The sequence below is a fragment of the Prionailurus viverrinus genome, chromosome D4, assembly GCF_022837055.1.
Source record: "Prionailurus viverrinus isolate Anna chromosome D4, UM_Priviv_1.0, whole genome shotgun sequence".
In the NCBI taxonomy this organism is placed as follows: Eukaryota; Metazoa; Chordata; class Mammalia; order Carnivora; family Felidae; genus Prionailurus; species Prionailurus viverrinus.
In genome coordinates, this window is record NC_062573.1 from 89,050,832 (window position 1) to 89,076,829 (window position 25,998).

Sequence of the window (25,998 nt, forward strand, 5' to 3'; positions counted from 1 at the left end):
CAACCGTGAGCCATATTGAATATGGCTGTTGAAACATCGACACCAGGTTTGCTGCTTCAAGCCTTCTCCTGTTGGCTGCTTTGACGAGTGGTGAGAAGCGGGGGGAACGTCTGGTCCCTGAGGACAAAGATGTTTCATCCCGAGCACAGCCATGTTTGTTCCACTGGTAGCGGTTGCCTGGGACGCGTGACGCCATCCTGGCTGAGCAGGAGAGAGTGTTGGGATCAATTAGTGATGTCTGCCCTGTTCACAGCCGGGCACTCACCATCCTTGGGCTGAGTGGACCCCTCTGGGCTCTGCTTTGCAGGCAGTTGCTGGTTCTGTTTACATCTGTGAGTGAGGCAACCTTTATTGCTACCGATGGCAAAGCATAACATGTCAACTGCTAACCAGAAGGAAGAGCCCGTTGAGTGTCCCTAATCCGCCCGAGCGGAAGGAAGGGGGCCGCGGAATCTTAGGATCCTGGCAATCTGGCTTCTCTCCTGCAGTGCCCCCAACATTTGAGAACCCCAGGACAGAGAGAGTGAGCCAGGTGGCCGGGAGCCCCCTGGTGCTGAGCTGTGATGTGACCGGGGTCCCTGCACCTACTGTCACCTGGCTGAAGGACAGAATGCCTGTTGGTGAGTGCATCCTGCCCTCTCAGCGATGACACAACAATGGCAGCGACCTTGGCGAAATCAAAGGCCGGCGGGGTCCTGTCATCCCCAACCCCTATTTGTCTTTCGACCTGATCGGCCCTTGAAATCCCAGTGTGGAAAACCATTCACGTGGGGGCTCAAAGGCTCCCTGCGTTTGTGTCCACAATCAGCTGCCACAAGTTGGGTGCAGGGTGGGTGCTGAGGGCCCGGCCGGCCTGCCCCTGGCCTTGGCGTCGGCCCCCAAAGCTGCTGCTTCCCCCGGCAACTCAGCTCCATCTGGCCCGGCTGCCGGTCACCCCCCCCCGTCCAGGCCTTCGTCCCTCTCCCCTCACCCACCCGTAGGTCTATCGGCAGAGCCCTCCCTTCGTCAGCTGCTAGACGCCTCTGGTGCCAGCCAGCTCTCTGGTGCCCGTAGCCGTTCCCTTTCCGGCCACCACGGTCCCCCTGCCCCGGGAGGGCAGCAGCCCCCCCACGGGTCCTTGGTCCAGTCCCCATCTCTGGTGCCGTCTCCAGACGGGGAGGAAGGGATCTCAAAGTGCAGCTCTGAGGAGGTCCCTTGTCTTTTCTCTGTCTCTCTGTCTCTCCCACCCGACCCTCCCTCAAATACAGCTTTATCAAGATTCACATACTGTGCAATTTATCCGTTTAAAGCTTACGATTCCATTCTTTTTAGTATATTCACCGACCATCCCCACAATCAATCTTAGGACATTTTTATCACCCAAAAGGAAACCCCATTGCCCCCCCCAGACCTGCCCCCAACCCCAGCCCTAGGCAGCCCCTGGCCTGTTTTCTGTCTCTGTGGGTTTGCTTGCTCTGGACACTGCACACAAGTGGAATCATGCACTGTGTGACCTTTTGCGACTGACTTTTCTGCTTAGCATCCTATTTCTAGGGTCCATCCATGTAGTAGCAGGTGTTAGTTCTTCATTCTTTCTTTTAAGTTTATTCATTTGTTTTGAGAGGGGGAGAGAGAGAGAGCAAATCCCGAGCAGGCTCCACGCTGTCAGCACAGAGCCTGATGCAGGGCTCGAACTCACGAACAGTGCGATCATGACCTGAAACCAAGAGTTGGATGCTTCACCAACTGAGCCACCCGGGCGCCCCCGTTCTGTCTTTTAAGTTCAAGTTTTTCTCTCTTTTTTATGGCTGACTGTTCACTGTGGGGCTATATCATATTTGCTCTATCCTTTTCATCAGCCGGTGGACGTCTGGGTTGAATCCCCCTTGGGGCTCTCATGAATGATGTGCTGTGAATGTTTAAGGACCAGTGTCCGTGTGGCTCATGCTCTCCTGTCCCTTTGGGCTACACCTGGTTATGGAACCTCTCTGGGCCCCGTTCTCCACCTCCTCTCGTGGCACACGCTGTTTCCTCCCCGAAATACCCACCCCGGGCCCCCCCCCACCCCACCCAGTGCCTCTATTGGCTGGTTGATACCCGCTTGGTTCAACTGAGACCCGCCCCCTCCCAAGACCTGCCTGACCCCTCTTGGCTCCCTCGGGGGCTTCACAGGGCTGGTCGCGCAGGATCCCGCGTGTCTCACTGTCTCCGATGCACTTTGAGCCCCTAGAGGCCACGGGCCGTGTCTCACTCGGCTTTGATCCCCTTTGATCTCCTTTGTCGCCGGACGACAGCCGGACGTGTAGTCGTTGGTTTAGTACGTCCCGTGTCGAGAGACTGGCCGCCCAGTTGAGAACCCGGGTGAGGGTGGCCCGGCCTGGGCTGGGCAGCCAGGGGAGGCTTCAGGCCGAGGTGCGGCTGGAGAGACGGGGGCCATTCCAGGCTGGAGGTGGGGGAGGGGGGCAGGTGCGTGCAGCCTGAGCAGAGGCCCTGGGGAGCCCCTAGCGAGACTTGCATCGGGGCCCGGGGTGGTCAGTGAGTGGCTGATTTACCCTGATTGGAAGCCCTGGTGGGTGACAGCGGGCAGGGTAGAGATGGAGTCGGGGGCGGGAGGGGAGGGGGGCCCTGGGGGTCCACAGGAAGAGGGCCAGGTCTCGGACACTGAAGGAAATGGGGCACCTTGGCGAGAAATGCCAGTAGGGACAGCTGTGGGTGGGGCACGGGGCCCTTAGAGACCCAGCTGAGGAAGGTTGTGATGTAGGCAGCAAAAGACCCTGCCCCTGTCTGGGCCTCAGTTTCCCTGTGAGCCCCAGAAGCGGGTGGGCGGTGCCAGGGTTCCTGGGGTCCCGCGAGTGTGGGGGATGGGCACCTTCTCCAGGAGTCACGTGACTTGCGTGTGGGGCCCCGTGGTGGCGCCCGGGGCGGTGTGGCCGTGCGGGTGAGGGCCTGGCACGTCCCTCCGTCCCACAGAGAGCAGCGTGGCGCATGGCGTGGTCTCCCGGGGGGGCCGCCTCCAGCTGAGTCGCCTGCAGCCCGCCCAGGCTGGCACCTACACGTGCGTGGCGGAGAACAGCCAGGCCGAGGCCCGCAAGGACTTCGTGGTGGCCGTGCTGGGTACGTCTGTGCCCTGTGCCCCGCACCCCCGTGTCCCTCCCCCCTCGCCAGCCCCCGCGCGGGCCCCGGCCTCACCATAGCCCCCGCCACAGCGGCCCCCCGGATCCGGAGCTCGGGTGCCACGCAGGAGCACAGTGTCCTGGAGGGGCAGGAGGTGCGGCTGGACTGTGAGGCGGACGGGCAGCCCCCGCCCGACGTGGCCTGGCTGAAGGACGGTGGCCCGCTGGGCCAAGGCGTGGGCCCCCACCTCCGGTAAGGCCCGCCCCGTGTCCTCCCGGGTCCCCCCCTCCCCCCGAGCAGCAGCCACAGCCCCTTACGTGCCGGCTCTCGGCTCACCGGCCCCGAGCAGGTTCTACGTGGACGGCGGTGCCCTGGTGCTGAAGGGCCTGAGGGCCGAGGACTCGGGCGCCTACACCTGCGTGGCCCACAACGCGGCCGGGGAGGACGCCAGGCTGCACACAGTGAGCGTGCTGGGTGAGCAGCGGAGGGGCGAGGAGGGGGGCGGCTCTGCCCTCCCGGGGCTGCCGCAGCCCGGCCACTGTGGGGCCTCCACCGGGGGCATCTGGAGGGGGGATGCCGCGGCTGGGATGCCGGAGACCTGGTTCCAGCCCCAGCCATGTCCACACTGTGAGCCAGGCCACCATACGGCCTCTCTGGGCGTCTGCGTCCTTTCTTAGACTAAAGGAACAAGCGTTCCCGGCCCAGGGGCGCGGTGGGAGAGTTGGGGAGTAGGGGGGTGGGTGAGAAGAGAGCCATGGGGTGACCCCGTGCCCCCCTGTGCTGGGCTTCTTCCTCTCCTGGCACCGATGTGTGGCTCTAAGAACCCCGTACGAGATGGTTGCTGCTTTCTGGAATTTGCCCGAGAGGATCCCATCTCCCCCACCCAGACCCTCTTCCTCAACCCCCTCACTGCCCCCCTTTTCCTCTCTGCCCACTCCTAGTTCCTCCCACCATCGAGCAGTGGGCAGAGGGCTCGGGGACCCTGGTGAGCAGGCCTGGGGAGCTGGTGACCATGGCGTGCCCCGTCCGGGGCTCCGCGCCCATCCGCATGAGCTGGCTCAAGGACGGGCTGCCCCTGCCGCTGTCCCAACGCACTCGCCTCCACAGCTCGGGCCGCACCCTCAGGTAGGGGGGAGGCTCCCCGGCCCCTGGGCCAGCTGGTCCCAGACACAGTCTCCAGGCAGCTTGGGTTTCGGAGCACATCTGAACGGTTTTCAAATGAAAATAATACATACAAGCATACAGAGGTCTGTGATGGCGACCCACCCCCAAATGGAACTCCAGTGACAAAAGAGGACTCTGCCCTCAGGTTCTCCCAGCCGAGGGAGGGAGGCAGAGATCCAGGTGATGACATCTGGTGGTTTCCAGTTCAGCCTGCCTTGGGGTGGAGGAAAAATCAGGGAAGGCTTCCTGGAAGAAGGTTCTGAGCCTTCTTCAACACTTACGGAACGCCTGCTGTTTGCAAGTGCAGTTCCGGGCACTGGGAATAGAGCAGTGAGCAAAATAAAACCTCTGCCCCTGCAGCTGCTTTATCAGGGGAGGAGAGCAGACACTGGGTAGAATGTCACAAGGGATACACACGCTGAAGAATAAAGTAGGGGAAAGAAAAAATGAGAGGTAGCAGTGGAGGCTGGTATTTTAGGGTGGTGAGTGATAGGCACTTAATGGAGTTAAGAGAGGGAGCTGAGCAGATTCTGTAGGGAGGAGCTTCCCTAACCGGAAGAGGGTTAGAGCAGCAAGTTCAAAGGCCCTGAGGTGGGCATGTGTCCGTGTATTCAAGGAATGGGGGGAGGCTTGCAGGCAGCTGGGGGGGGTGACCAGCAGGCGGGTGTCTCCTTGGGTGAGACAGCGCAGCCGGTGGAAGTGGAAAAGCAGGAAATCTGGCCTCGGGGTGAAGTGAGTCAGAGAAGGCAGCAGGGGCCAGGGAGTCTGGGGCTTTATTCTGGGGGCACCCGGGAACCGGGGAAGGGGTTTGGGGCCGTTCAGGTGAGTTTCAGAGCTGCCTCTCTGGCAGGCAAGCCACTGGGAGACAGGAAAAGATCAGGACTGTTTTCATGAGCCACCTCCCCTCCCTCTTTCCTCCTCCACCCCTCTCGAGGGGTTCAGGATTTCCCAGGTGCAGTTGGCAGATGCTGGCGTCTTTACCTGTGTGGCTGCAAGCCCAGCTGGTGTGACCGACAGGAATTTCACCTTGCAGGTGCACGGTACGGACCGGGGTGGGGGGGGTGGGGGGTGGAATAAATGTGTCCCTTGGCCTTGGGCGTGAGAATCGGGCCCCGTGGGCAAACCCAGAGACTCAGTCTCTGATTCGCTCGGTTGCTCATTCATTCACGCCACAAGCAGCCGTTAGACCCTGCGGTGTGCCAGGGCCTTGCTGGGCACCGGGGTGCGACGGTGAGCAGCAGAGGCCCCTGCCACCGGGGGGGGGGGGGGGGGGGGCGGGTCAGTGCAGGAAACAGCTCTGTAAAGAGGCAGTCGGAATTCCAGGCAACTAGTGACAGCAGGGGAAGGAGAGGAAGCTACCGGAGCCCAGAAGAGGCCTCCTCGACTGGCCTGGGGAGTTCAGGGAAGGCTTCCCGGAGGAGGCGAGGTCTACGCTGAGGACTGGAGACGAGAGGGAATAGTCCAGGAGAAGGGCGTTCTGACTGATACAAGAACAGCCTGCGCAAAGGTCCAGGGGCGAGGGCCATGCGAGGACTCGTGCCCGCTCTTGCCCTCCACAGTGCCCCCTGTCTTGGAGCCCGTAGAGTTCCAGAATGACGTGGCGGTCGTCCGTGGCTCCTCGGTGGTCCTCCCCTGTGAAGCCCGGGGAAGCCCTGTGCCGCTAGTGTCGTGGATGAAGGATGGGGAGCCCTTGGTGTCCCAGAGCCTTGAACAGGGGCCCAGCCTGCAGCTGGAGACAGCGGGAGCTGGAGACTCGGGCACCTACTCCTGTGTGGCCGTGAGCGAGGCGGGGGAAGCCAGGAGGCATTTCCAGCTGACAGTGATGGGTGGGTCATCTGCCCCCCCTGCCCTGCGCCAGCGTCTCTGGGCCCCGGGGGCGTCGGAGAAGGTGGCGAGGGAGGTGACGTCCCCTGGTGCATCTCCCCAGGGGCAGCCGCCTGGGTGCAAGGTTTGGGGGGAAGGGCGGGCTCATACCGGATGCCTCGCTGACCTTGACGCGGGGTTGGATGGCCCTCGTTCTCCTGGGGCTCTGCTCCTCAGCTCTGTCCCCCAATCTTGTAGAGCGGAGGCAAAGGGCCTGCCGTGTGCTTGCTGCTTTAAAGCACAAATAATTGTCCCAGGCAAATGGGCCCGTGGTTTCTGGTGTTCTGCCCCGCCCCTCCGCCTTTGGTGGCCCCTTCTGCGGTCAGCGTCCGGATGGTGGGGGCTTGGAGATGCACCCCAGCTCCCAGCGCTGAGTGCAGCCGCCATGCTGACCCCGGGTGGGGTGTTTTGCAGATCCCCCCCACATAGAGGACTCGGGCCAGCCCGCAGAGCTGCTGCTGACTCCCGGCACCCCCTTGGAGCTCCGCTGCGATGCCCAGGGCACCCCGCCGCCCAACATCACCTGGCATAAGGACGGGCAGGCCCTGAGCGGGCCTGCAGACAGCAGTAGGGTGCTCCGGGTAGAGGACGTACAGGTGCAGCTTCCCCACTGCTGTGGGCTGGGGCTGGCGGAGGGGAGGGGAGGGGAGGGCAGGGGACGAGAGGAGGAGGGAAGGACCCCACAGCACTTGGCAGTTAGGCTGAGCTCTTCCTTTGTGTGGGGGTCACCCACCTGGGCCAATGCTGATGCCAAGGCCAGGCCAGGCCAGGGCCAAGGCTGATGCAGAAACCGGGTCACTCCCCAGCCCGGCCAGAGGAGGGCTGGTGCAGTCAAGGGGCACTTCCTGGAGGAGGCAGGCTTTACCCTGGCCGCAAAGCAAGGGTGAGATGGAGATAGAGAAGGAACATCCCAGGGAGGGGGCCGGTGGGAAAGGAGGCGTGGCAGACTCAGCCGGCCTGAGTCTGAATCGTGGGGCCCGAGTTGTGTAGGAAGGAGACCAGATCAGGAGGTGGGCAGGCTGGGGCCAGAGGCAGCTGCTAACCCTGGTCTGTCCATAGGTGGGCGATGCTGGGCTGTACACGTGCCTGGCCCAGAGCCCCGCCGGCCAGGCGGAGAAGAGCTTCCGGGTCAGGGTTCAAGGTAGGGCGTGCCAGGGTGGCGGCCGGAGAGGCAGGCGGGATGGGACCCGCAGGGGCGAGGCCATCTCTCATGACCTCTCCGCTGCCCACCCAGGCCCCCCGCACGTTATAGGGCCCCGAGGCCCCCGCTCTGTGGTCGGCCTGGCTCCCGGGCAGCTGGTTCTGGAGTGCTCGGTGGAGGCGGAGCCAGCACCCGAGATTGAATGGCACCGAGATGGCATCCTGCTGCAGGTGGGTGCCAGGCAGGGGCCACCGCCTTCTGTGGCCCCCCGACCCCTGACCAGGCCGGATCCCAGGTGCTGAGGGACTGCCCTGTGCCGGCACCTTGTGTTCCCGCCCTCCTGGTGCTCTCTGCTCCTATTATTGTCGTGTCCCCCATATTACGGACAGGGACACGGAGGCAAGGCTGGGATTTACAGCCAGGCCTTCTGATGCGTATCTGTGTGCTTCCTGTTATACCTTCAGGCCACACGTAGTGGCTGTGTGACCCGGGGCTAGTTACTGAGGTTCTCTGTGCTCTCCCCTGAAATGGGCACCGAAGCTTGCGAGTCTTCTGCGAGCATGAGTCCCTTCTGGGACATCCCCAGTAGGCAGAGCCCGAGGGCAGGAGGCTCATTCCCTACCTGCCCAGCCCCGGCCCCACGAACATGTTTCCTCCCTGCCTGGTGCCTGGCCCAGCCTGGCCCAGCCTGGCCCGGTGCTAAGGAGGGTCTCTCCACCCTGGGGACCTTGTAGGCGGACGCCCACACCCAGTTCCCAGAACAGGGAAGGTTCCTCCAGCTGCGGGCCCTGAGCACGGCCGACGGGGGCAACTACAGCTGCACGGCCCGCAACGCCGCGGGCAGCACCAGCGTGGCCTTCCGCGTGGAGATCCACAGTGAGTGGGCCTCACCCCGCCGCGCGCTGGCCCTCCCGACGGCCACAGGCTCCCAGCACCCACTCGCTCTGTGCCCCGCCCCCCCCCCCCCCCAGTGGTGCCCACCATCCAGCCAGGACCGCCCGCAGTGAACGCCTCCGTGAACCAGACGGCCGTGCTGCCCTGCCGGGTGGATGGCGCTCCCCCACCCCTCGTGAGCTGGCGGAAGGACGGGGCCCCCCTGGATCCTGAGAGCCCCAGGTGGGAGCTGGGAGGGGAGGGTCTGGTGGGGGGGGGGGTTATAAACAGCAACCGCCTGGGCACTTGGAGCAGAAAGGTGGCTGTATTGCCAGCGCACGGTGTCCTCCGAACCCAAGGGGACAGGCATGTCCAGGGCATCGAGGGTGTCAAAAATCCCAGGTGGCTGGCTGGCTGGCTGCCTGTCTGGTTTCGACTCTTGGTTGCTAATGTCTGTTTCTGTGTGTGTATTGCATGCCCCCCCCCGCCCCCGCCCCCGCCCGTCCCCGTCTCTCTCAGACCAATTTTCTACACCTTCTTTCTCTGTGAACATGGCAGAGACAGCCCCCAACCCCTGCCCCGGGCTCCCCCTGCCGCCGAGTTATAGTTTCATGCAACCTGCAGAGCCTGGAAAACTACCCGAGGACCCCCATTTCCAGGGCAGAGCATTCCATTGGGCCAGCCTGAGTGACGTGTCCATCCCTTGTCCGACTGACTGTGGCTGGGGGCGGGGCTACCCAGTGCCGGCAAGGCCTGGGGGCGGGGCTACCCAGTGCAGACACGGGCTGGGGGCGGGGCTACCTAGTACAGACAAGGCCTGGGGGCGGGGCAGTTCTCAGATCCAGGGGACAGGCCCAGAAAGGGTGTTTTCTGGATGCTGCTGATTCCTAGAGAGGAGCTAGGCCCAGGTGCGAGCATAGGAGCCCCCCCACCCCCTGCCCGCCCCGATGCTGGGTTGGGATGTGGGGAGCTGCCCATGGCTGTGACCTCCTCTGACCTTGGCCTCATGATTGCAGGACTCCAGAGTTAGCACCTTCTTACTGGGAAAGCCAGGAGCAGAGGGGAGGGTCTTGCTGGAGACACTACCGGGGTCCAACCCCTCAAAGGGCCTCCCTAGTCTGCTGGTCTCCATGGCAACCCCCTTCCTCCCCTCCAGGTTGCAGCTTCTTCCTGAAGGTTCCCTGAGGATCCAGCCAGTCCTTGCCCAGGACGCGGGCCACTACCTCTGCTTTGCATCCAACTCTGCAGGCTCAGATCGGCAAGGCCGTGACCTCCAGGTCTTTGGTAGGTGGACGAGGGGAGGAATGTTCCTGGCCTTCATCATCCACCCCTAGTCTGGGCCGGGTCCTGCTTAGTTTCTGGGTTTATCCTTGCTGTCAGGAGCCAAGAGCAATGATCTCTACGTGTTTTTGACCGTGAAGCCTACTGGCAAAACTTTTGAACACGCACACGCCAAAGATGTGTATTGATTTCATGACTACTGTACGGATATTTGCTCACATACCGTTGTGTCAAGCGAGTGATAAAACACGCACAGATAAAAGACATTTGAAAAGATAAGATTCAGAGTCACTGCGCCAGACGCGCTAATCTTTTCCCGCTCCAATGGATCACCTTGGTGGCGGCCGCTCTTCTGGGCACTGGCCTCGGGCAGGGCTGAGTAGGACCCCGAAATCTGCATTCAGGGAGAGGTGGCTAGGGAGCCGCCAGCCTTGGAGAGCAAAGGTTCCATCACCCCAGATTTGGGGTGCCTGTTGGAAGATTCCTGCGGAGTGTCTCCTGCCTCTCCCCTGCCCGCATCCTAGACCCTTGTCTCCTGATGACTACTCTCTCCCCAGAGCCTCCTGCCATCGCCCCCAGCCCCTCCAACCTGACCTTGACTGCCCACACCCCTGCCTCGCTGCCCTGTGAGGCCAGCGGCTCTCCCAAGCCCCAGGTGGTCTGGTGGAAGGACGGACAGAAGCTGGATTTCCACCTGCAGCAGGGAACCTACCGGTACTGAGCTGGGCCTCTGGGTAGCCTCACGAGGTGCTCCGGGTGGGGGGGACAGTGGGCCCATCCCACGGTGGGGAGCAGGGTCAGACACGAGGCAGGGATGGGTGGCTTATTCGGTTAAGCCTCCAACTTCAGCTCAGGTCGCGATCTCACAGTCTGTGAGTTCAAGCCCCGCATCGGGCTCTGTGCTGACAGCTCCGAGCCTGGAGCCTGCTTCTGATTCTCTGTCTCCCTTTCTCTCTGCCCACGTCTGACTCATACTGTGTCTCTGTCTCTCAAAATAAGTAAACATTAAGAAAAAAAGAGAGAGAGGAAGGAAGGAAGGAAGGGAGGAAGGAAGGAAGGAAGAAAGAGAGAAAGAAAGAAAAGGGAAGAAAAGAAAAGAAAAGAAAAGGAAAGAAGGAAGGAAGGAAGGAAGAAAGAAAGAAAGAGAAAGAAAGAAAGAGAAAGAAAAAGAAAGAAAGGAAGGAAGGAAGGAAGGAAGGAAGGAAGGAAGGAAGGAGACAGGGATGTGTTTAGGGTCTCAACAAAGCCAGCACCAGGATCTATATCCTGACCTCAGGGGTCTAGGAGCGTCTTTATACTGAGATGCCTGATAGGGGGTAGGGGCATTTGGGACATAGAGCCAAACAGAAAGGAATGGCTTTGAAAACCATCCCAGCCACTGTGGTCTAACAACGATCGATATCCATACGTGGAGGCCTGAGTTTGGCTGAGCCTGGATCCTCGTCTCCCAGTTTCTCTTGGGCAGCTGACCATGGAATGATCCCTGGGCACGTTAAAGGAGTCAGTTTGCTAATTCGCCAAATATTTCTTGGGTCAGGTGCCAGGCCATCACGGAGCTTCTGTCTAAAGCAGGGGCGCCTGGGTGGCTCAGTCAGTGAAGTGGCTGACTTCAGCTCAGGTCGTGATCTCACAGTTCGTGGGTTCAAGCCCCACGCCGGGCTCTGTGCTGACAGTTCAGAGCCTGGAGCCTGCTTTGGATTCTGGGTCTCCCTCTCTCTCTCTCCCCATCCCCAGCTCGTACTCTGTCTCTGGCTCTCTCAAAAATAAATAAACGTTTAAAAAGAAAAATTTAAAGCACGTGCTCAACAGACCCGAGCTGTTCCGATTAAGGAGTTGGATACCGTCGCTGTTATGGAAGGTGTCCGATTACAGAAAGTGTGCAGGGACATAGAGAACCACGGGGGTAACAATTAAACTTGCCCACGAGCCCAACTGCCAGACCTGTAAGCGTAGAAACTTCTAGAAGAAACTTCTACATTCGGGGCTGGGGGCCAGACACCAGAGGGGAAATTAGTCAGGAGACCCGCCCCCCCCCCCCCCCCCGCCCCAGTCCCCTGCATCCAGATTGCTGCACAGGCTGAGCTCCGGTCAGCCAGGCCAGCTGGTTAGCGGTCATCTGTCTGTCTGTCCGTCCCAGGCTCCTGCCCTCCAACGCCCTGCTCCTGGCAGCTCCCAGCCCCCAGGACTCAGCCCAGTTTGAGTGCGTGGTGAGCAATGAGGTGGGCGAGGCCCGCAGGCATTACCAGGTGACCGTTCACGGTGAGTTGGAGCAGAGGGAGGAGGCAGAAAACAGGACAGACACAGTGTGCACGTCTCCTGATCCCACGCACCCACGCTGACGCAACCCTGGCCCCAGCACTGTTCGTGGCACTTAGGAGCTCTCGGGAGAGGCCTCTCCCCAATCCAGAATGTTCTGAGCCCAGATCTGACCTTGCCATCGCCCTGGTTAAAATTCCTCCCTTCACGGCTGCCCACGGCTCTCAGGATAGAATGCAGGGTGTCACCTGGGCCCACAGGGTCCCGTGCATGCTGGCCCAGCCACCCGAAGTTCAGCTTACCCAATGCCCGCCTCGCTCTGGGATCGTCATGCTGCTTAGCTTTTGGTTCCTCACCTCAGGGCCTTTGCACATGCTGTTCCCTCTGCCCTTCACCCAGCCAACCCTGCTCTTCCTTCGGGTCTCAGGTTAAATGCCACTTCCCCTGGAGGCCTTATGTGGTGTCCCCAACTCTGAGCTCCCACGAAGCTCCCTTCTCTTGTAAAACCCTCCGGAGATGCCTAGCTGGCACCCCTACAGAAAGCAGTTCGTAACTGTCCCCCAAAGCCCAGCAAAAAAATACCTCCCAAGCGGGTGAATGTGACCTCTCTCTGTTGCCCCCCACCCCGGCCCTTTGTCACTGATGTCACCTGTGTCTTAGTCTCTGTTGATAGTTGTCATTCACCTGGCCCCATGACTACGTGTTCCCCCAGTGGACCTCAGCGGGGCCTCAAGCCTTGTCTTATATCGTAGTGCCCCCTACCATTGCTGACGACCAGACAGACTTCACCGTGACCAAGATGGCACCCGTGGTCCTCACGTGCCACAGCACGGGTGTCCCGGCCCCGGTCGTGTCCTGGAGCAAGGCAGGCGCCCAGCTGGGGATGCGGGGGAGTGGCTATCGTGTCACATCTTCCGGTAAGTAGGGGTGAGCCGTGAGGGTAGAGACGGGGCGTCAGGCCGAGGGTGTGAACGCAGTGGAGAGTCCCGGCCTGATTCTGCCACTCCCTGCTGTGTGACCTAGGGGAACCCCTCACCCTCTCTGGGCCTTAGTATCCCCACTCACGCACTAGTGCATTGATATTTGTCAGTGGTTCTCTGATGATAGTTGACAGATCAGTGCCGCTCCGTGGCAAAGTGAGGAAATTAATAGCTACGTGAGAGTTTCCGTAAGGCGGGTTTGAGCTCATTGGAAGGATTTTCCTCTATTCTGAAATTACGCTTTTCAGGGCGCCTGGGTGGCTCAGTCGGTTAAGCATCCGACTTCAGCCCAGGTCACGATCTCACAGCAGGTGGGTTTGAGCTCCACATCGGGCTCTGTGCTGACAGCTCAGAGCCCGGAGCCTGCTTCGGATTCTGTGTCTCCCTCTGTCTCTGCCCCTCCCCTGCTCATGCTGTGTCTCTCTCTGTCTCTCAAAAATAAATAAAAATGTTTTAAAAAATTTTTTTAATTATGCTTTTCTTTTTTTTAATTTTTTTTAATATTTATTTTTGAGAGAGAGAGGGAGAGAGAGAGAGCGGGCTCTGGGCTCCGAGCTGTCAGCACAGAGCCCGACGCGGGGCTCGATCCCGTGAACCTTGAGATCACCATCTGAGCTGAAATCAGGTGTCAGGCGCTCAACCAACCGAGCCACCCAGGCTTTCTGCAATTATGCTTTCCCTGCTATTTTAGTGTTGGAAGTTCCTTTCTTCCGTGAGATCAAGGTGATAATAGATGGGTGATTTGGAAACGTCTTTGCTCGTCCAAGTTAAAAGTTGGCAACTTTACGGGGGTTCTCCAAATGGCATTTATGTGTTAGTTGGTTAGCTGGTGAACTCGTGAGGTCTGAGCACCGCTGGCCAGATCTGCGGTTTTCAAACTCTCCTGAAGAAACAGAACCCTTTCTTCTGACCAGCAGTTACGGGGAAGCCCGTCACGTACAAGAAGCTGAGGTTCTGGTTCTATCTGGGGCTGGGGTGGTCCAGGAAGGTTCAGACGGTGTTCATTGAGCAGCCAAGACTAAGAAAGAAAAGGTAAAGAGAGGACGGATAAAGCAGTCATCTGGGGAGGCTGCCCGGAGGAGGCAAGTTTTTGAGCAGAACACGGCACGGGTAGCAGGGTGAGGGTCTAAGGAACTACCGGTGGGCCAGGGACTCTGGGCAGGGCAGCGGCGGATCCTGGAACATCCCAGCCTGCAGCTTCGAGAGACCATCCTGTCTGATTCCTCCCTGTGCACGTGGGGAAACTGAGGCCCCTAGAGCAGAAGGGACTTGCCCACCGCTATGCTGCAGACAGGGAGCGTAGGCAGGCCCAGAACCCAGGTTTTCCGGTGCTGCTTACAAACGGGCAGGGAGGCAGATCGAGTGGCCAGCAATAGAGAGACACCTGGGTGGGGGGGATGTAAGAGCCCTGCCAGCCGTCACTAGGGACGTCCGTCCTGAGTCCCCTCGCCCCTCTCCACGGGCCCCGTTGCCACCCACAGGTGCCCTGGAGATCGGGCAGGCCCTCCCCGTCCACGCTGGCCGCTACACCTGCACGGCCCGCAACTCTGCGGGCGTGGCCCACAAGCATGTGGTCCTCGCTGTGCAAGGTAAGGGCCCCCCAGCAGGTGGAGAGCTGGAGGCAGGCGGGCGGGGGTGCGGGGGGCCCGGGTTCCAGGCGCCCCGACCTGCCTCTCTGCTCTGCCTCCCTGATGGGATTCTGTGGAAAAAAAACCTCAGCCCGCCTCTGTCCTCCAGTGCCAAGACTTCGGGAATCCCCTGGTCCTTTTAGAGGCTTCTCTCTCTGAAGGCATCCCCAGGGACCTCGGTGCCCCCCCCCCGCCCCGTTCCCTTGCAGCCTCCCCCGTGGTGAAGCCTCTGCCCAGCGTGGTCCGGGCACTGGTGGCCGAGGAGGTACTGCTTTCCTGTGTGGCTTCGGGCATCCCCCAGCCGAGCATCACCTGGCAGAAGGAGGGGCTCAGCGTTCCCGCAGGTGAGTCTCCCCAGCACCAGGAAGGGAAGAATCATCCGGGCCCGGGATCCTCCCTCCTGCTCCCAGAAAGCCCTGGCCCGGCTTTCCCTCCTGCCCACCTGTCTCTGTTCACCAACCAGAGCTTGAGACTCTGCTGGAGCACTCGGTGGCTGACTTGGGAGGCTGGGGAGCGAGGCAAGCCGGCTGGACTCCGGGTCTCTGTCCGCCCCCATCACCCTGTGACCACGAGTCACTTGCTACCTGGTCAAACAGAACAGTCCACATGGCCCTCCTGCTCTCCTCGGTGGTCCTGCTGGCTCAGCCACCAACCCCCGATCTCCCCCCCCCCCCCCCCACAAATCCAGGAGCGAGTACGCAGATCCTACCCGGTGGACAGCTTCGGATTATCCACGCCAGCCCGGAGGATTCCGGGAACTATTTTTGCATTGCCCAGAACAGCGCAGGCAGTGCTATCGGGAAAACACGGCTGGTGGTGCAAGGTGGGCCCAGGGAAGGGGGCTGAGGTGGACCCCGGCAAGCTAGGGGCACTGGCGTCCCGGGCAGGACACGTCCCTGCATCCTCCCCCGTGCCAGCCTGGCTTGTGCTCGAGAAGGAAGTGAGACAAAAAAACGCCTTCTCCCGTTTTGTGCCCAAGGTCTGCCTTTAGAGAGTGCCTCGGGTCCCTCTGCCTCCTCTGACCTTTGCTGAGCCAGTGGTCTGGGCCTCCCTCACTCGTTTCGGCGTTCCGGCAACCATAGCCATTTCTGTCCCTTTAGTCATCGTGTGTGCGTGCGTGTGTGTGCACTGGGATCACCCCGTCACAGCTTCACCAAACTCAGCAGTCCCCAAACGGTCCAGACCATGGGCCGTGGCCTGTGACAGGGTCGGTGGAGGAAGGGGCGAGGGGCGTGCCAACTGCCAAGGGCGCTGGGGCGGGGGCAGCCCGCCCTCACCCCCAAGCGGACCTCTCTCCCCCCACAGTCCCGCCCGTGATCAAGACCGGCCTCCCTGACCTGTCCACCACCGAAGGCTCCCACGTCCTCTTGCCCTGCTGGGCCAGCGGCAGTCCTGAGCCCACCATCACCTGGGAAAAAGATGGCCAGCCTGTGTCTGGGGCCGAGGGGAAGTTCACCATCCAGCCTTCTGGGGAGCTGCTGGTGAAGAACTTGGAGGTGTGGCTCCCTCCCTGTGTAGCACCGAGGGGTCTAATGGTAACGGCAGGAGCGGAAAACGCCGGCCGAGCACCCCGTTAGTCATGCCCCACGCTGAGCACTATGCAGCTTTTAATCCCAGGAATCTGGGGAAATAGGTACCATAATCCCCAAGTACAGATGAGGAAACTGAGGCTCAGAGCGTATCCAGTTTTTCCGAGGCACGCCGTTGCCGAGAGGCAGAACCAAGATTCGAACCTGGACCTCAGTGGCTAATGCCTGAGGGAGAGAAGGAGCCCTGGATGGGGTGGGGTGGGGGACGGGACACAGAGATGACTTTGTGTCCCCAGACTGGTTGTTCTCAACCACACGTTGTTGTTGACCTGAGCCAGGGGCGTGGGTGGGAGCCCTGCCCACCTTCTCTGACAGCACTGGGGTTCCACAATTACAAATGGGCGCCTCTCCAGCCGGGGTGGGGGTGGTTGCTCAGGGCACACACCTGCTGCAGGGCAGGGTCACAAGGTCCTCGGACAGTGGTGAGTGAGCTAGCTGTGCCAGAGAGCACCGTGGAACTTCTCAGAGCTTGGCTGAGCCCTCTGTACAAAGGGCACCAGACACAGGACCTCAGGGATGATGGGAGCATGGATGAGCTGGTGCAGGTGACCTTCGCGGAGTCTCATGAAGGCTGTAAGGGGGGCCATGGGGCGGTGGTGAAAGGGAGCCATTTACTGGAGCTGTGTGACCTTGAGCAAAGCACTTCACCTCTCTGGGCTGCACGCTCCGAGGGGACCTCGGGGAGAATGGGTCCCTAGGAGCTGGGGGTGGGGGCAGTTCTCAGGCCGACCCCTCCTCTGCCCGCAGGGCCAGGATGCTGGAACCTACACGTGTGTGGCCGAGAACACGGCGGGCCGCGCCCGCCACCGTGTTCATCTCACCATCCTGGCACTGCCCGTCTTCACCACCCTGCCCGGGGACCGCAGCCTACGCGTCGGGGACAGGCTGTGGCTTCGCTGTGCGGCCCGGGGCAGCCCGACCCCCCGCATCGGCTGGACCGTCAACGACCGACCTGTCACGGGTCTGGGCCTATTGGGAGCGGGTGGTGGGGGTCTCCTGGGAGGAGGGCCGACAGGTGGGGAGACCCCGCCTAGTAGAGAGGAAGAGGGTGTCCGTCAGCCTGGTGGGTGCTGGGTCTCCAGACTTGGCCCTCTGCGGGGGGGGGCACCGAGCAAACACAGGTGTGGCCATATGTGACCAGTCACATGTCAGACCTGACAAGAAGCCACCTGCAGAAAAGACTCAGCCCCAGAGACCTCAGGGCCCGGGAGGGAGCACGTGTCACACCCCAGCACTGCTGGGCCCCTCGGCAGACCCCTTTCCTGGTCCCCACGTGATGTTGAGGGAGGCACGGGGCCCACACAGGGCACAGGGTCTGGAGTGGGTGTTCGATGAATGTCTGCCGAACTGGCGAATGGCTGAGTCCCCTCCACCGCAAAATGATATTTTCAGGGGCGCCTGGCTGGCTCAGTCGGAGGAGCGTGTGACTCTTGATCTCAGGGATGTGAGTTCAAGCCCCTGGTTGGGCGTGGAGCCTACTTTTAAAAAATAAAATACAAAACTTTTAAGATGGTGTTTTCAGGCGCTCCTAAACCGGAGTCCGGGCGCGGAAGCTCGCCTCCGTGCACCTGTAAAGAAGGCTTCGCCCTGACCCCACCAGCTCCTGGGGTGGGCGTTTGGGGGAGTGATTCAGCCTCTCTGAGCCCAGCTGCCTCGTCTCAAAATGGAGATAAGAGGGGTGCTGAGGGCCAACTGGTTGAATGCAGGAAGCGCAGATTAATAGGCCCCCAAAGACCTACCCTCAGCCCCGCAGCAAGCTCGCGGTGTGGGCCTGAAAGTTGCAGAAGGCTGGTCCTTCAGCCGCATCCTCTAACATGGCCTGGGCCTGCCGTGAATGGGCCTGCCGTGGTCAGGCTTCCACCCTCGGGAAGAGACACCTGTTTTCTGTGTCTTTGTCAAACACCTGCTGGGTGCCCGGCCCGGGTTAAGTGTTCGAGGCAGGAGGTCCCTGGCACCCTGGGCTCAGAACCCTCTGGGGCATCTCTTTTTCCACCAGAGGGGGTGGCCGAACAGGACGGGGGCAGCACGCTGCAGCGGGTGGCAGTCACCAGAGAGGACAGCGGGACCTACGTCTGCTGGGCCGAGAACAGAGTGGGCCGCGTGCAGGCCGTCAGCTTCGTCCACGTGAAGGGTAGGGCGTGAGCCGTGTGGATTTCTTGAGACCTCCACTAGACCCAATCTGTTAGTTTCTCTAAGAAATCGATCTCCTGGCCTCTGAACTAGTAACCCTCTGCCCTGACTGTGGCTTGGGGTGCCCTGGGGGACTTTATAAAAGGCTGAGGCCCAGGTGCCAGCCCTGACTCTCCAAACCAGCCTCCCTGGGGTGAGGCCCCAGCATCAGTATTGTTCTCGGCTCCCCAGATGACTTGGCCGCGGGTAGCGTGAGATCTGACCCGCTGGCCTACACCGCCGTCACCTGCACGGTGCCAGCGTAGAAGGAAGGCACGGGGACCGAGGTGTCCTGGCAGAAAAACGCCTGGAGCTGGCCAGCCTACCAGTCAGTCGTCCCCCAGGGCCCTGCTTGGTCAAGAGCAGCATGCTAACCCTCCGAGATGCCATGACCTAGTTTGCTTGATTTCAGGATGGGAGGGGTAGAGTGTGACGGAAGGGAACGAGCCACCCAAGGCACCGGGACACGGCCGCGGCCGGTTTCGAGCTCAGGAAACCAGCAAGCCTGGAAAACTGACACGGGGCATCCGAGAGTGGTTTAGGATTCGCTTGCACGAAGTGAGGATCGGGGACGTCTTAGTGTTGCTGTGTCCCAGTGGCTAGGTAGTCCTTGTTGTCCAAAGTCCCCGGCAGGTACCCTGCAGCTGGGATGATCCATCCAGGCGGGCAAGCATATGACAGTCCTCACACTGCCTGCCATTCCTGGGCCCGTCTCAGGCATCACCAGTCGATCACGGCACTGTTCCCACTCGGTTTCAAATCGGCGTTCCCGGCAGTCTGTTTCGTTTGACCCGTGCCACGGAAGTTGTCTGCCATCGCTGATGGGGATCCCCTCTGGGGATGCCGGATGGGGATCCCCTCTGGGGATGGGCTTTTGGGAGGCTGAGCCTTGAGGGAACCTTTCTGACCTCTTGTCTGATGTCACCTCGAGCAGAAGCTCCTGTCCTGCAAGGGGAGGCCTTCTCCTACCTGGTGGAGCCCGTGGGGAGCAGCGTCCAGCTGGACTGCGTGGTCCGTGGAGCCCCTGCGCCCGACATCCGCTGGATCAAAGACGGCCTTCCGCTCCGGGGCAGCCGTCTCCGGCACCGGCTGCAGAACGGCTCGCTGACCATCCACAGGACAGAGGCAAGGGGCCACCCAGGACAACCGCAGCCTTTTGCGATGGCTTGGGAGGGTTCTTAGTGTTGGCCACCGTCCTCTACAGTCTGCAAAGCACTGTCCTGCCCACCTCCCAGATTCTCCCCCCCAACAAACTAGAGTGCCCTCCAGCCAGTGACTTTTCTCTGTGCCTCAGTCACCCCAGCCATTCAGCGGGGCTACTGGTTGCTTCTCCCTTATAGGTTTACAGTAAGAAATCAGCGAGATGACCCACACCGGTATTCAAGAGTGACTGGCCCCCGGGTCATGCCAATAAATATTATTAACAGCCCCATGGGGCAGAGGAGACCAGTAAGAGTGCCCCATTTTACAGATAAAGACACTGAGGCTCAGAGAGGCCCACAACAGTTAAGTTCCCAAGGCAGGACCCCATCCCAGCTCTCCTGACCCCTGCTCCGTGCTGTTTACAAAGCCTTGGGTCTCGGGCCAGACCCGTTCACCTCCCCTCCTGTGTCCCGGGTCCCAGTGATCATGCAGAAATCCACAGTCCCGTCCCGTCAGGCTCTTCTTAGGGGCCCTCGATCTTGCCCGCTAAGGTGACCCGAGTGTCTACCACGGGCCAGGCACTGGCAGGTACTTTGGCTTCGACGAGCATGATTTCCTGTAATGCTTCCGCTGCTCTTAGCGGTTACGATCCGCATTTGGCGACGGGGAGATGATTCGCTCCAAAGACACGGTGTACTGGTCACGAGTCGGGTGTGGTCAGCAGCGGAGCCAGGGTTCGGCCCCATCCCGATCTGACCCCCTAATCTCCACTCTTACTTGCATGCTGTGCTGTCCCGGCAAGGCCCCTTGGGTGCAGCATCCAGGCCGTCACCTCCTGGGTGTAGACGGCAGCCTCAGCCCGTCCCCCAGCTGCCGTTCAGAGGTGAAGCCGAGCCTTGTTCTTCCTGAGTTTCCCCAGTGGCCAGGGTGGTGCGTGCCCCGTGGGAAAAGCTTCCCTCTCACTAAGCCGGGAAAACACTGCAAACTGTCTCCCTTCTGGAAGGCTCGCTGCACGCTCCAGCACCATAAGAACCCCGAGGAATCCTGCGGCCAGAAGCGGGTTGTCGTCTCGACTCCGTGTTTCCCAGACTTGCTTCGCCACAGACCCCTGGTTTTTAAGGAATCCCCAGGAACGTGCCACGGAGTGATGGTCCTTCACTGTGCGCGGTCCCCTTCCTCCTGGTCCCCTGAACACCGGCTCTCCCCCCCCCACCACCTGCAGATGGACGACGCGGGTCGGTACCAGTGCCTGGCGGAGAATGAGATGGGCGCAGTGGAGAAAGTGGTGACCCTCGTGCTGCAGAGTGAGTCTCGGCCTCCCCCTCCCCCTCCCCTGGGCCCCGGCGGGGGGGACAGCGCAGAGTGGGCGCCCGGCGCGTGTCCCCGGCTGTCTGACAAGAATGGAGGACAGAGGGGCACCTGGCCGGCTCAGTCAGTTAAGCGTCTGGCTGTATAGATTTTAGCTCAGGTCACAATCTCACCGTTTGTGGGTTCGAGCCCCGCGGCTGTCTCTGTGCTGATAGCACAGAGCCTGCTTGGGATTCTCTCTCTCTCCGTCTCTCTCAGCCTCTCCCCTGCTCGCACAGCTCTTTCAAAATGAATAAACAAACTTAAAAAAGGCAGGGCCAGGGACTTGGAACTCTCTTACAAGTATTTATTCAGAAAACACAATTGAAGTCCTATGAAATGGCTCCCCAGTTGGGGAATGGGGAGCAGGGTGAGGGCTAATGAATAGCCAGGGACCTGACAGCCAACCCCGGGGGGGACCCATTTATTCAAACTCACAACCATCAACAAGATCGCAGGGACAGTTCCTGCATTTGCCAAGTAGCTTGCAGATTACAAAGCACTGTCTGAGCCTCGAAGTAATGCTGTGAAACCGCCTAGAAGTGTTTAATAAAACTTTTTCCTGAAGATTAACATACATAGGGACAATACATGTTAGAAGTGAACAGGTCAATGTATGTTTATAATGTGAACCTACCGAGTTGACCCAGAGCAAAAATAGAAAAACAGAATACTGCCAGCTTCCAGACACTTCCATCTGTACCCCCTTTCCAGTCAATGCCCTGCCCCAGGTAACTTACCCTGTCCGGAGTTTTGCTTTTTTTTGAGAGAGGGGTAGAAAGAATGCCTGTGCGAGAGCGGGGGTGGGACAGAGAGAGAGGGGGGTGGAGAGGGAACCGTAAGCAGGCTCCGTACTGTCAGCACAGAGCCCGACACAGGGCTCCATCCCACGAACCGTGAGATCATGACCTGAGCCGAAGTCAAGAGTCCAGTGCTTCACCGACTGAGCCAGCCAGGCGCCCCCAGGGTTTTGCCTTTAAAAGAAATAACAGCTTAGGCTGCCTGGCTGGCTCAGTCAACAGAGCCTGCAACGCTTGATCCTGGGGCCGTGAGTTCGAGCCCCATGTTGGGCATAGAGATCGCTTTAAAGCAAAAACAAAAAACAGCTTTGTCAATATATACGCTGCAAAATTCACCCATTCGTACCCTGGAATGTTACTCACCCTTTAAAAAGAAGGAAATTCTGACACCTGGTGCATGAACGAAACTTGAGGTCGTCAGGGGAAGGAGGGCAGTCACAAAAAGACAAACGCTGTGTGATTCCAGTTCTGTGAGGTGACCAGAGTTGTCAAATGCGTAGAAACGAAAAGCAGAATGGCGGCGGCCGGCGGGGCGGGGGTCGTGGCAATGGGGAGACGTGGCTGAATGGATCTAGAGTTTCAATTTTCCAAGACGAAAGGGTCCTGGAAATGGACGGCGGTGATGTGAACGTGCTCCACACTACTGAACTGTACAACTTAAAAAATGGTTAAATGGGGGCGCCTGGGTGGCTCAGTCCATTAAGCGTCTGACTCTTGATTTCCGCTCAGGTCACGATCTCACGGTTTGGGAGTTCGAGCCGCACGTTGGGCTCTGCACTGACCGTGCAGAACCTGCTTGGGATTCTGTCTCTCTCTCTCTCTCTCTCTCTCTCTCTCTCTCTCTCTTCCCCTCCCCTCCCCTGTGCGTGTTCTCTCTCTCTCTCTCTCAAAATAAATAAATACACATTTTTTTAAAATCTTAAGAAATAGTAGCTATGAAGAAAAAACAAAGGGAAGTCTTAGGACCCAACTTCCATAAAATGAAAACCTCAGTGGATGGGTGTGAACAGGTATGAACAGGACAGAAGGAAGAATTAGTGACTTGTAGACATAACAATAGAATTCGCCTAGTCGGAACCACAGAGAGAGAACGGACTCGAGCAGGACAACCAGAAGAGCCTCAGAGCCAGTGTGGGATGAAGCCGAGATCTGACATCGTGGCATTAGGGTCCCGGAAGGAAAGGAGGAAGGGGTGAGAAAATACCCAGAGACGCCAGAGCCGAAAAGTTGTCACAAAAGACGTAGGGCTACAAAATTCGAGCAAAACGCAAACAGGATAAACCCGGAGAAGTTCTGCACCAAGACGCACCCCGGTCAAACTTGCTAACGGTTAAAGGGCCAAGAAACTAAGGCCTCGCCCCCCCCACCCCCCATCCAAGCATCTGGGTGAGTCAGAGTTGGGGCAGGTGTTGAGGGGACCTCGGCCTTGACTCCTCCTGGCCCACCCCCGCCCAGATCCCCGCACAGGTGCACGCTGTCCACAGCAGCCAGGGATGTGTGGAGACCCCGTCTGGCCTTTCCAGGGCTCCCTCGTTTCCAGGCTCTTCTCCTTAAGCTGCCGGCTGGTCCCCTGGTCTCCGCAGGCCAGCAGAGGCGTCAGTTCCCTGTTTGCTTCCTGTCGCTTCTGCCCCTCCCCCCACAAAACCCCTGCATCGTCTCCTCCCGCAAATCGGATCGGCCCCTTGTGATAGCAAAAGCTGGGGTCTCACTGCCAGCCCCGCCCCCAGCTCCAGAGTAGGGGTGGCGGATGGGAGCAGGCCCAGGCCACACGCCTCCACTGTTCTCGCCCAAAGTTCTGGAAGCTTTTCGTGGGCCAATGATTCGCAATTTGTGGCTTGCCTTCCGTTGACTTCCAGAGCCCTGAAATAGTTGGCTTGGATAATTCTGTCAAGTCGTGCATTTGCTGACCTCTTCACGCGGCCACGGCCAGCTCTTGCTTATTTTTTTGACCGTTGTTGCAACGAAACCCTCTCGCGTGCGCTCTCGTGTCCGGCTTCTTGCGCACGGCGCCGCGTGAGCCCGCACGCGGAAGTGGCTCACCCCGTCGTCCCCGTTGCGGTATGGCTCGCCGCTGTGCGGACATGTCACGGTTTGTATGGTCCCCCTCCGCTTGGGGGCAGTTACGGACGGCGCTGCTTCGGCAGGTGACGCGTGCCTTTGGCGGTCACGCAGGCACCTTTCCGTTCGGGTGTCCGTCCGAGAGTGGCCGGGCCACACGATAGGCATGTGCTCGGCGTTAGGAGACATTGGCCGTGGGAGGCTGACAAGCGCCCCCCCCCCCCCCGACATTTGAGCGACCGTGTCCTCGCCTCCCAGGCGAGAACGTGGTCTCATTTGGAGAAGGGATCTTTGCAGACATGATTACGTTCGGGGGGTTTAAGACGGAAAGGGATTTCTTGGATCAGAATGCTATGGTTTGGGACGCGTGGAGAAGCCAAAATGCTATCACGAGTGTTCTTTCCAGCCGTTTCGGAGGGTCTGTGGTAGCAGGCGGACAGGGATTGCCGTCTCTCAGGCGAGAAAACGGAGGGCCAGGGAGAGACTTGGTGAGACTCACCCACGGTCGGTGACGGGGCCCCCGTCTCCCATCTGGCATCGTTAGAAGCATCCCCGTGAGGGACCCAAACGAAAGGGGGCACTGAAAACGAGTATCTCAGGGCATGGAAAGGTAGTTAGGATTCATTGTGGGGTGAACAAGGAAGGAAGGAAGCAGCTACGAGCAATGCAGTCATGTTCTACGGAAACCGTGTCTGGAAGGGCATACTCAGAACGGCGATGGGATGTGATGTGCACTTGTGATTCTGTTCTCTCCTTTCTACCTCTGCATTTTCTAAGCCGTCTGAATGAACAAGCAGCAGCTGAACATACGAAAATAACCAAACGTTCCTAACAGCTGCCCTGGGCTTCCCACAGGCGCCCCGGTGTTCCGGGTGGAGCCCCGGGACGTGACGGCGAGATCTGGGGACGACGTGGCCCTACAGTGTCAGGCCTCGGGAGAGCCGGTGCCCACCGTGGAGTGGCTGCGTGCGGGCCAGCCCGTGCGGGCCGGCCGGCGGCTCCAGACCCTGCCCGACGGGGGCCTGTGGCTGCAGCGAGTGGAGGCCCAGGACGCGGGCATCTACGAGTGCGTCGCTCACAACCTTCTGGGCTCTGCCACGGCCCGAGCGGTCCTGGCCGTGAGAGGTACGGGGTGTCCCCGCTCAGACCTTTGTGGACAGAGGCGGGATCTCCTGCTTCGTGGGGGGGACGTGGCCCCCTGTCCTGCCAGCACCACCCCCCCCCCGACTCTTCCCTTCACTTAGAATCACAGACTTAGGAGGAAAAAGGCCTTTTGGGTCACCTTACCCACCCTGCCCTTTACAGCTGGGGAAACTGAGGCTCCGAGATGCTAAGTGTTTGCCGCTCGTGTCGGCACAGACAGTGTCCTCTCTCTGGATATTCCACAGCGCTGTGAAGTGGGCAGAATAAAACCAGGTGCCCTGGTGCCCACTTTGGGGGTTGCTGGGAAAAGTCTGTGACTTAGGCCATGGTGGGTGGACAGTGACGGATGCTGCTCTCTCGCATTACGACACCTGCCACCCCCCACCCCCCACCCCGGGCCTCGCCGTTCAGCTCCCTCCTCCCTGGGGCCAAACTTCAAAACAGAGAAAAGGACTATCCCGAGGAACCACCGTGAAACGACTCCGACCGCATCGCGGATAGTCACTGAGTCTCATTTCTGAAAGTTAATAGTGTCTCTGTAGCAAATACGCCATATTTGTGGCTTTGGATTTCTGTCCCTGGCCGTGACAGCCATCACTGATCTATCACCGCCCCCAAGGCCAGATTACTTCCTCGCTGCTCCAGAGGGCACCTTTCCAGCCCCGGAGCGGGGTCTCGACACTTTGCCGCTTGCAAACCCACTTGAACCCCACCGCCAGCCAACTGTGGGACCCTCTGTGGCCCCTGGTCACCTCATCTCCTGCGGACAGGGACAAAAGACCAATGCACACGGCTCCAGAAATTCAGCGGTTCTCTGACGCCCGGCCACACGCGCTGCCTCGGGTCTGAGCGGTTCCTCCCTTTAGTTCAGAGCTGGGTCCCGTCCTTACCCTCTCCTGTTGGAAAGCTCACGCCCTAAACCACAGCGCTCTGCACATGGCTTCTGGTTGAGTATCTCAGGGCCGCCCATAGCAAAGTACTATGCTGTGAGCCATCAGCACAGAGCCCGATGCGGGGCTTGAACCCACGAACTGTGAGATCCTGAGCTCAGCTGAAGTTCGACTCCCAACCAACCGAGCCACCCAGGCGCCCCGCAAATGGCTTTGTTAAATAAGCAACGGGCTTGGGTTTTGTTTTTATTTTTTCCCAGTCCCCCCACCCTCCTCCCTGAAAACTACCCTGTGGTGTGCCCCTGTCCGCTGGCCTGAATATTTCTACGGGCTGAGTTCTTCCAACAGGGCATTGCTAGGTAAAAGGCATTCAGAGGTTTCGAAGGCTCCCTCACTCTGAGCGCTGTCTTCTCTTCCTCGTTTCCCATCAGCCTGGGTGGCGCCCAGCCTGGCCTCGTGGGAGGCAAGAGGCCTGCTGAGTCATCCCATGGCTGAGAAAGTTGACAGTGGCTCGTCGTTCCCGGCCTCCAATTTCTTGTCCCCCTCGAAAGCTGCCGGGCCATTCTGCTGCTTCTTATCT

The 25,998-nt window shown here is 59.9% G+C and overlaps 1 protein-coding gene across 1 annotated transcript in view; it reads left to right on the top strand.

Moving 5' to 3' along the window:
* The window catches only part of HMCN2 (hemicentin 2), a 145,571-nt gene that overhangs the window by 107,719 nt on the left and 11,854 nt on the right, over positions 1-25,998 (top strand). The window contains 25 exon segments of the mRNA XM_047830705.1: positions 489-620; positions 2,950-3,093; positions 3,186-3,345; positions 3,443-3,567; positions 4,035-4,218; positions 5,200-5,297; positions 5,817-6,083; positions 6,535-6,716; positions 7,180-7,261; positions 7,355-7,491; positions 7,996-8,137; positions 8,233-8,377; positions 9,291-9,418; positions 9,973-10,129; positions 11,553-11,674; positions 12,424-12,588; positions 14,133-14,240; positions 14,489-14,623; positions 14,968-15,102; positions 15,585-15,775; positions 16,616-16,829; positions 17,865-17,999; positions 18,972-19,162; positions 20,403-20,484; positions 24,241-24,510. Coding sequence (XP_047686661.1) covers positions 489-620; positions 2,950-3,093; positions 3,186-3,345; positions 3,443-3,567; positions 4,035-4,218; positions 5,200-5,297; positions 5,817-6,083; positions 6,535-6,716; positions 7,180-7,261; positions 7,355-7,491; positions 7,996-8,137; positions 8,233-8,377; positions 9,291-9,418; positions 9,973-10,129; positions 11,553-11,674; positions 12,424-12,588; positions 14,133-14,240; positions 14,489-14,623; positions 14,968-15,102; positions 15,585-15,775; positions 16,616-16,829; positions 17,865-17,999; positions 18,972-19,162; positions 20,403-20,484; positions 24,241-24,510 — 3,831 coding nt within the window.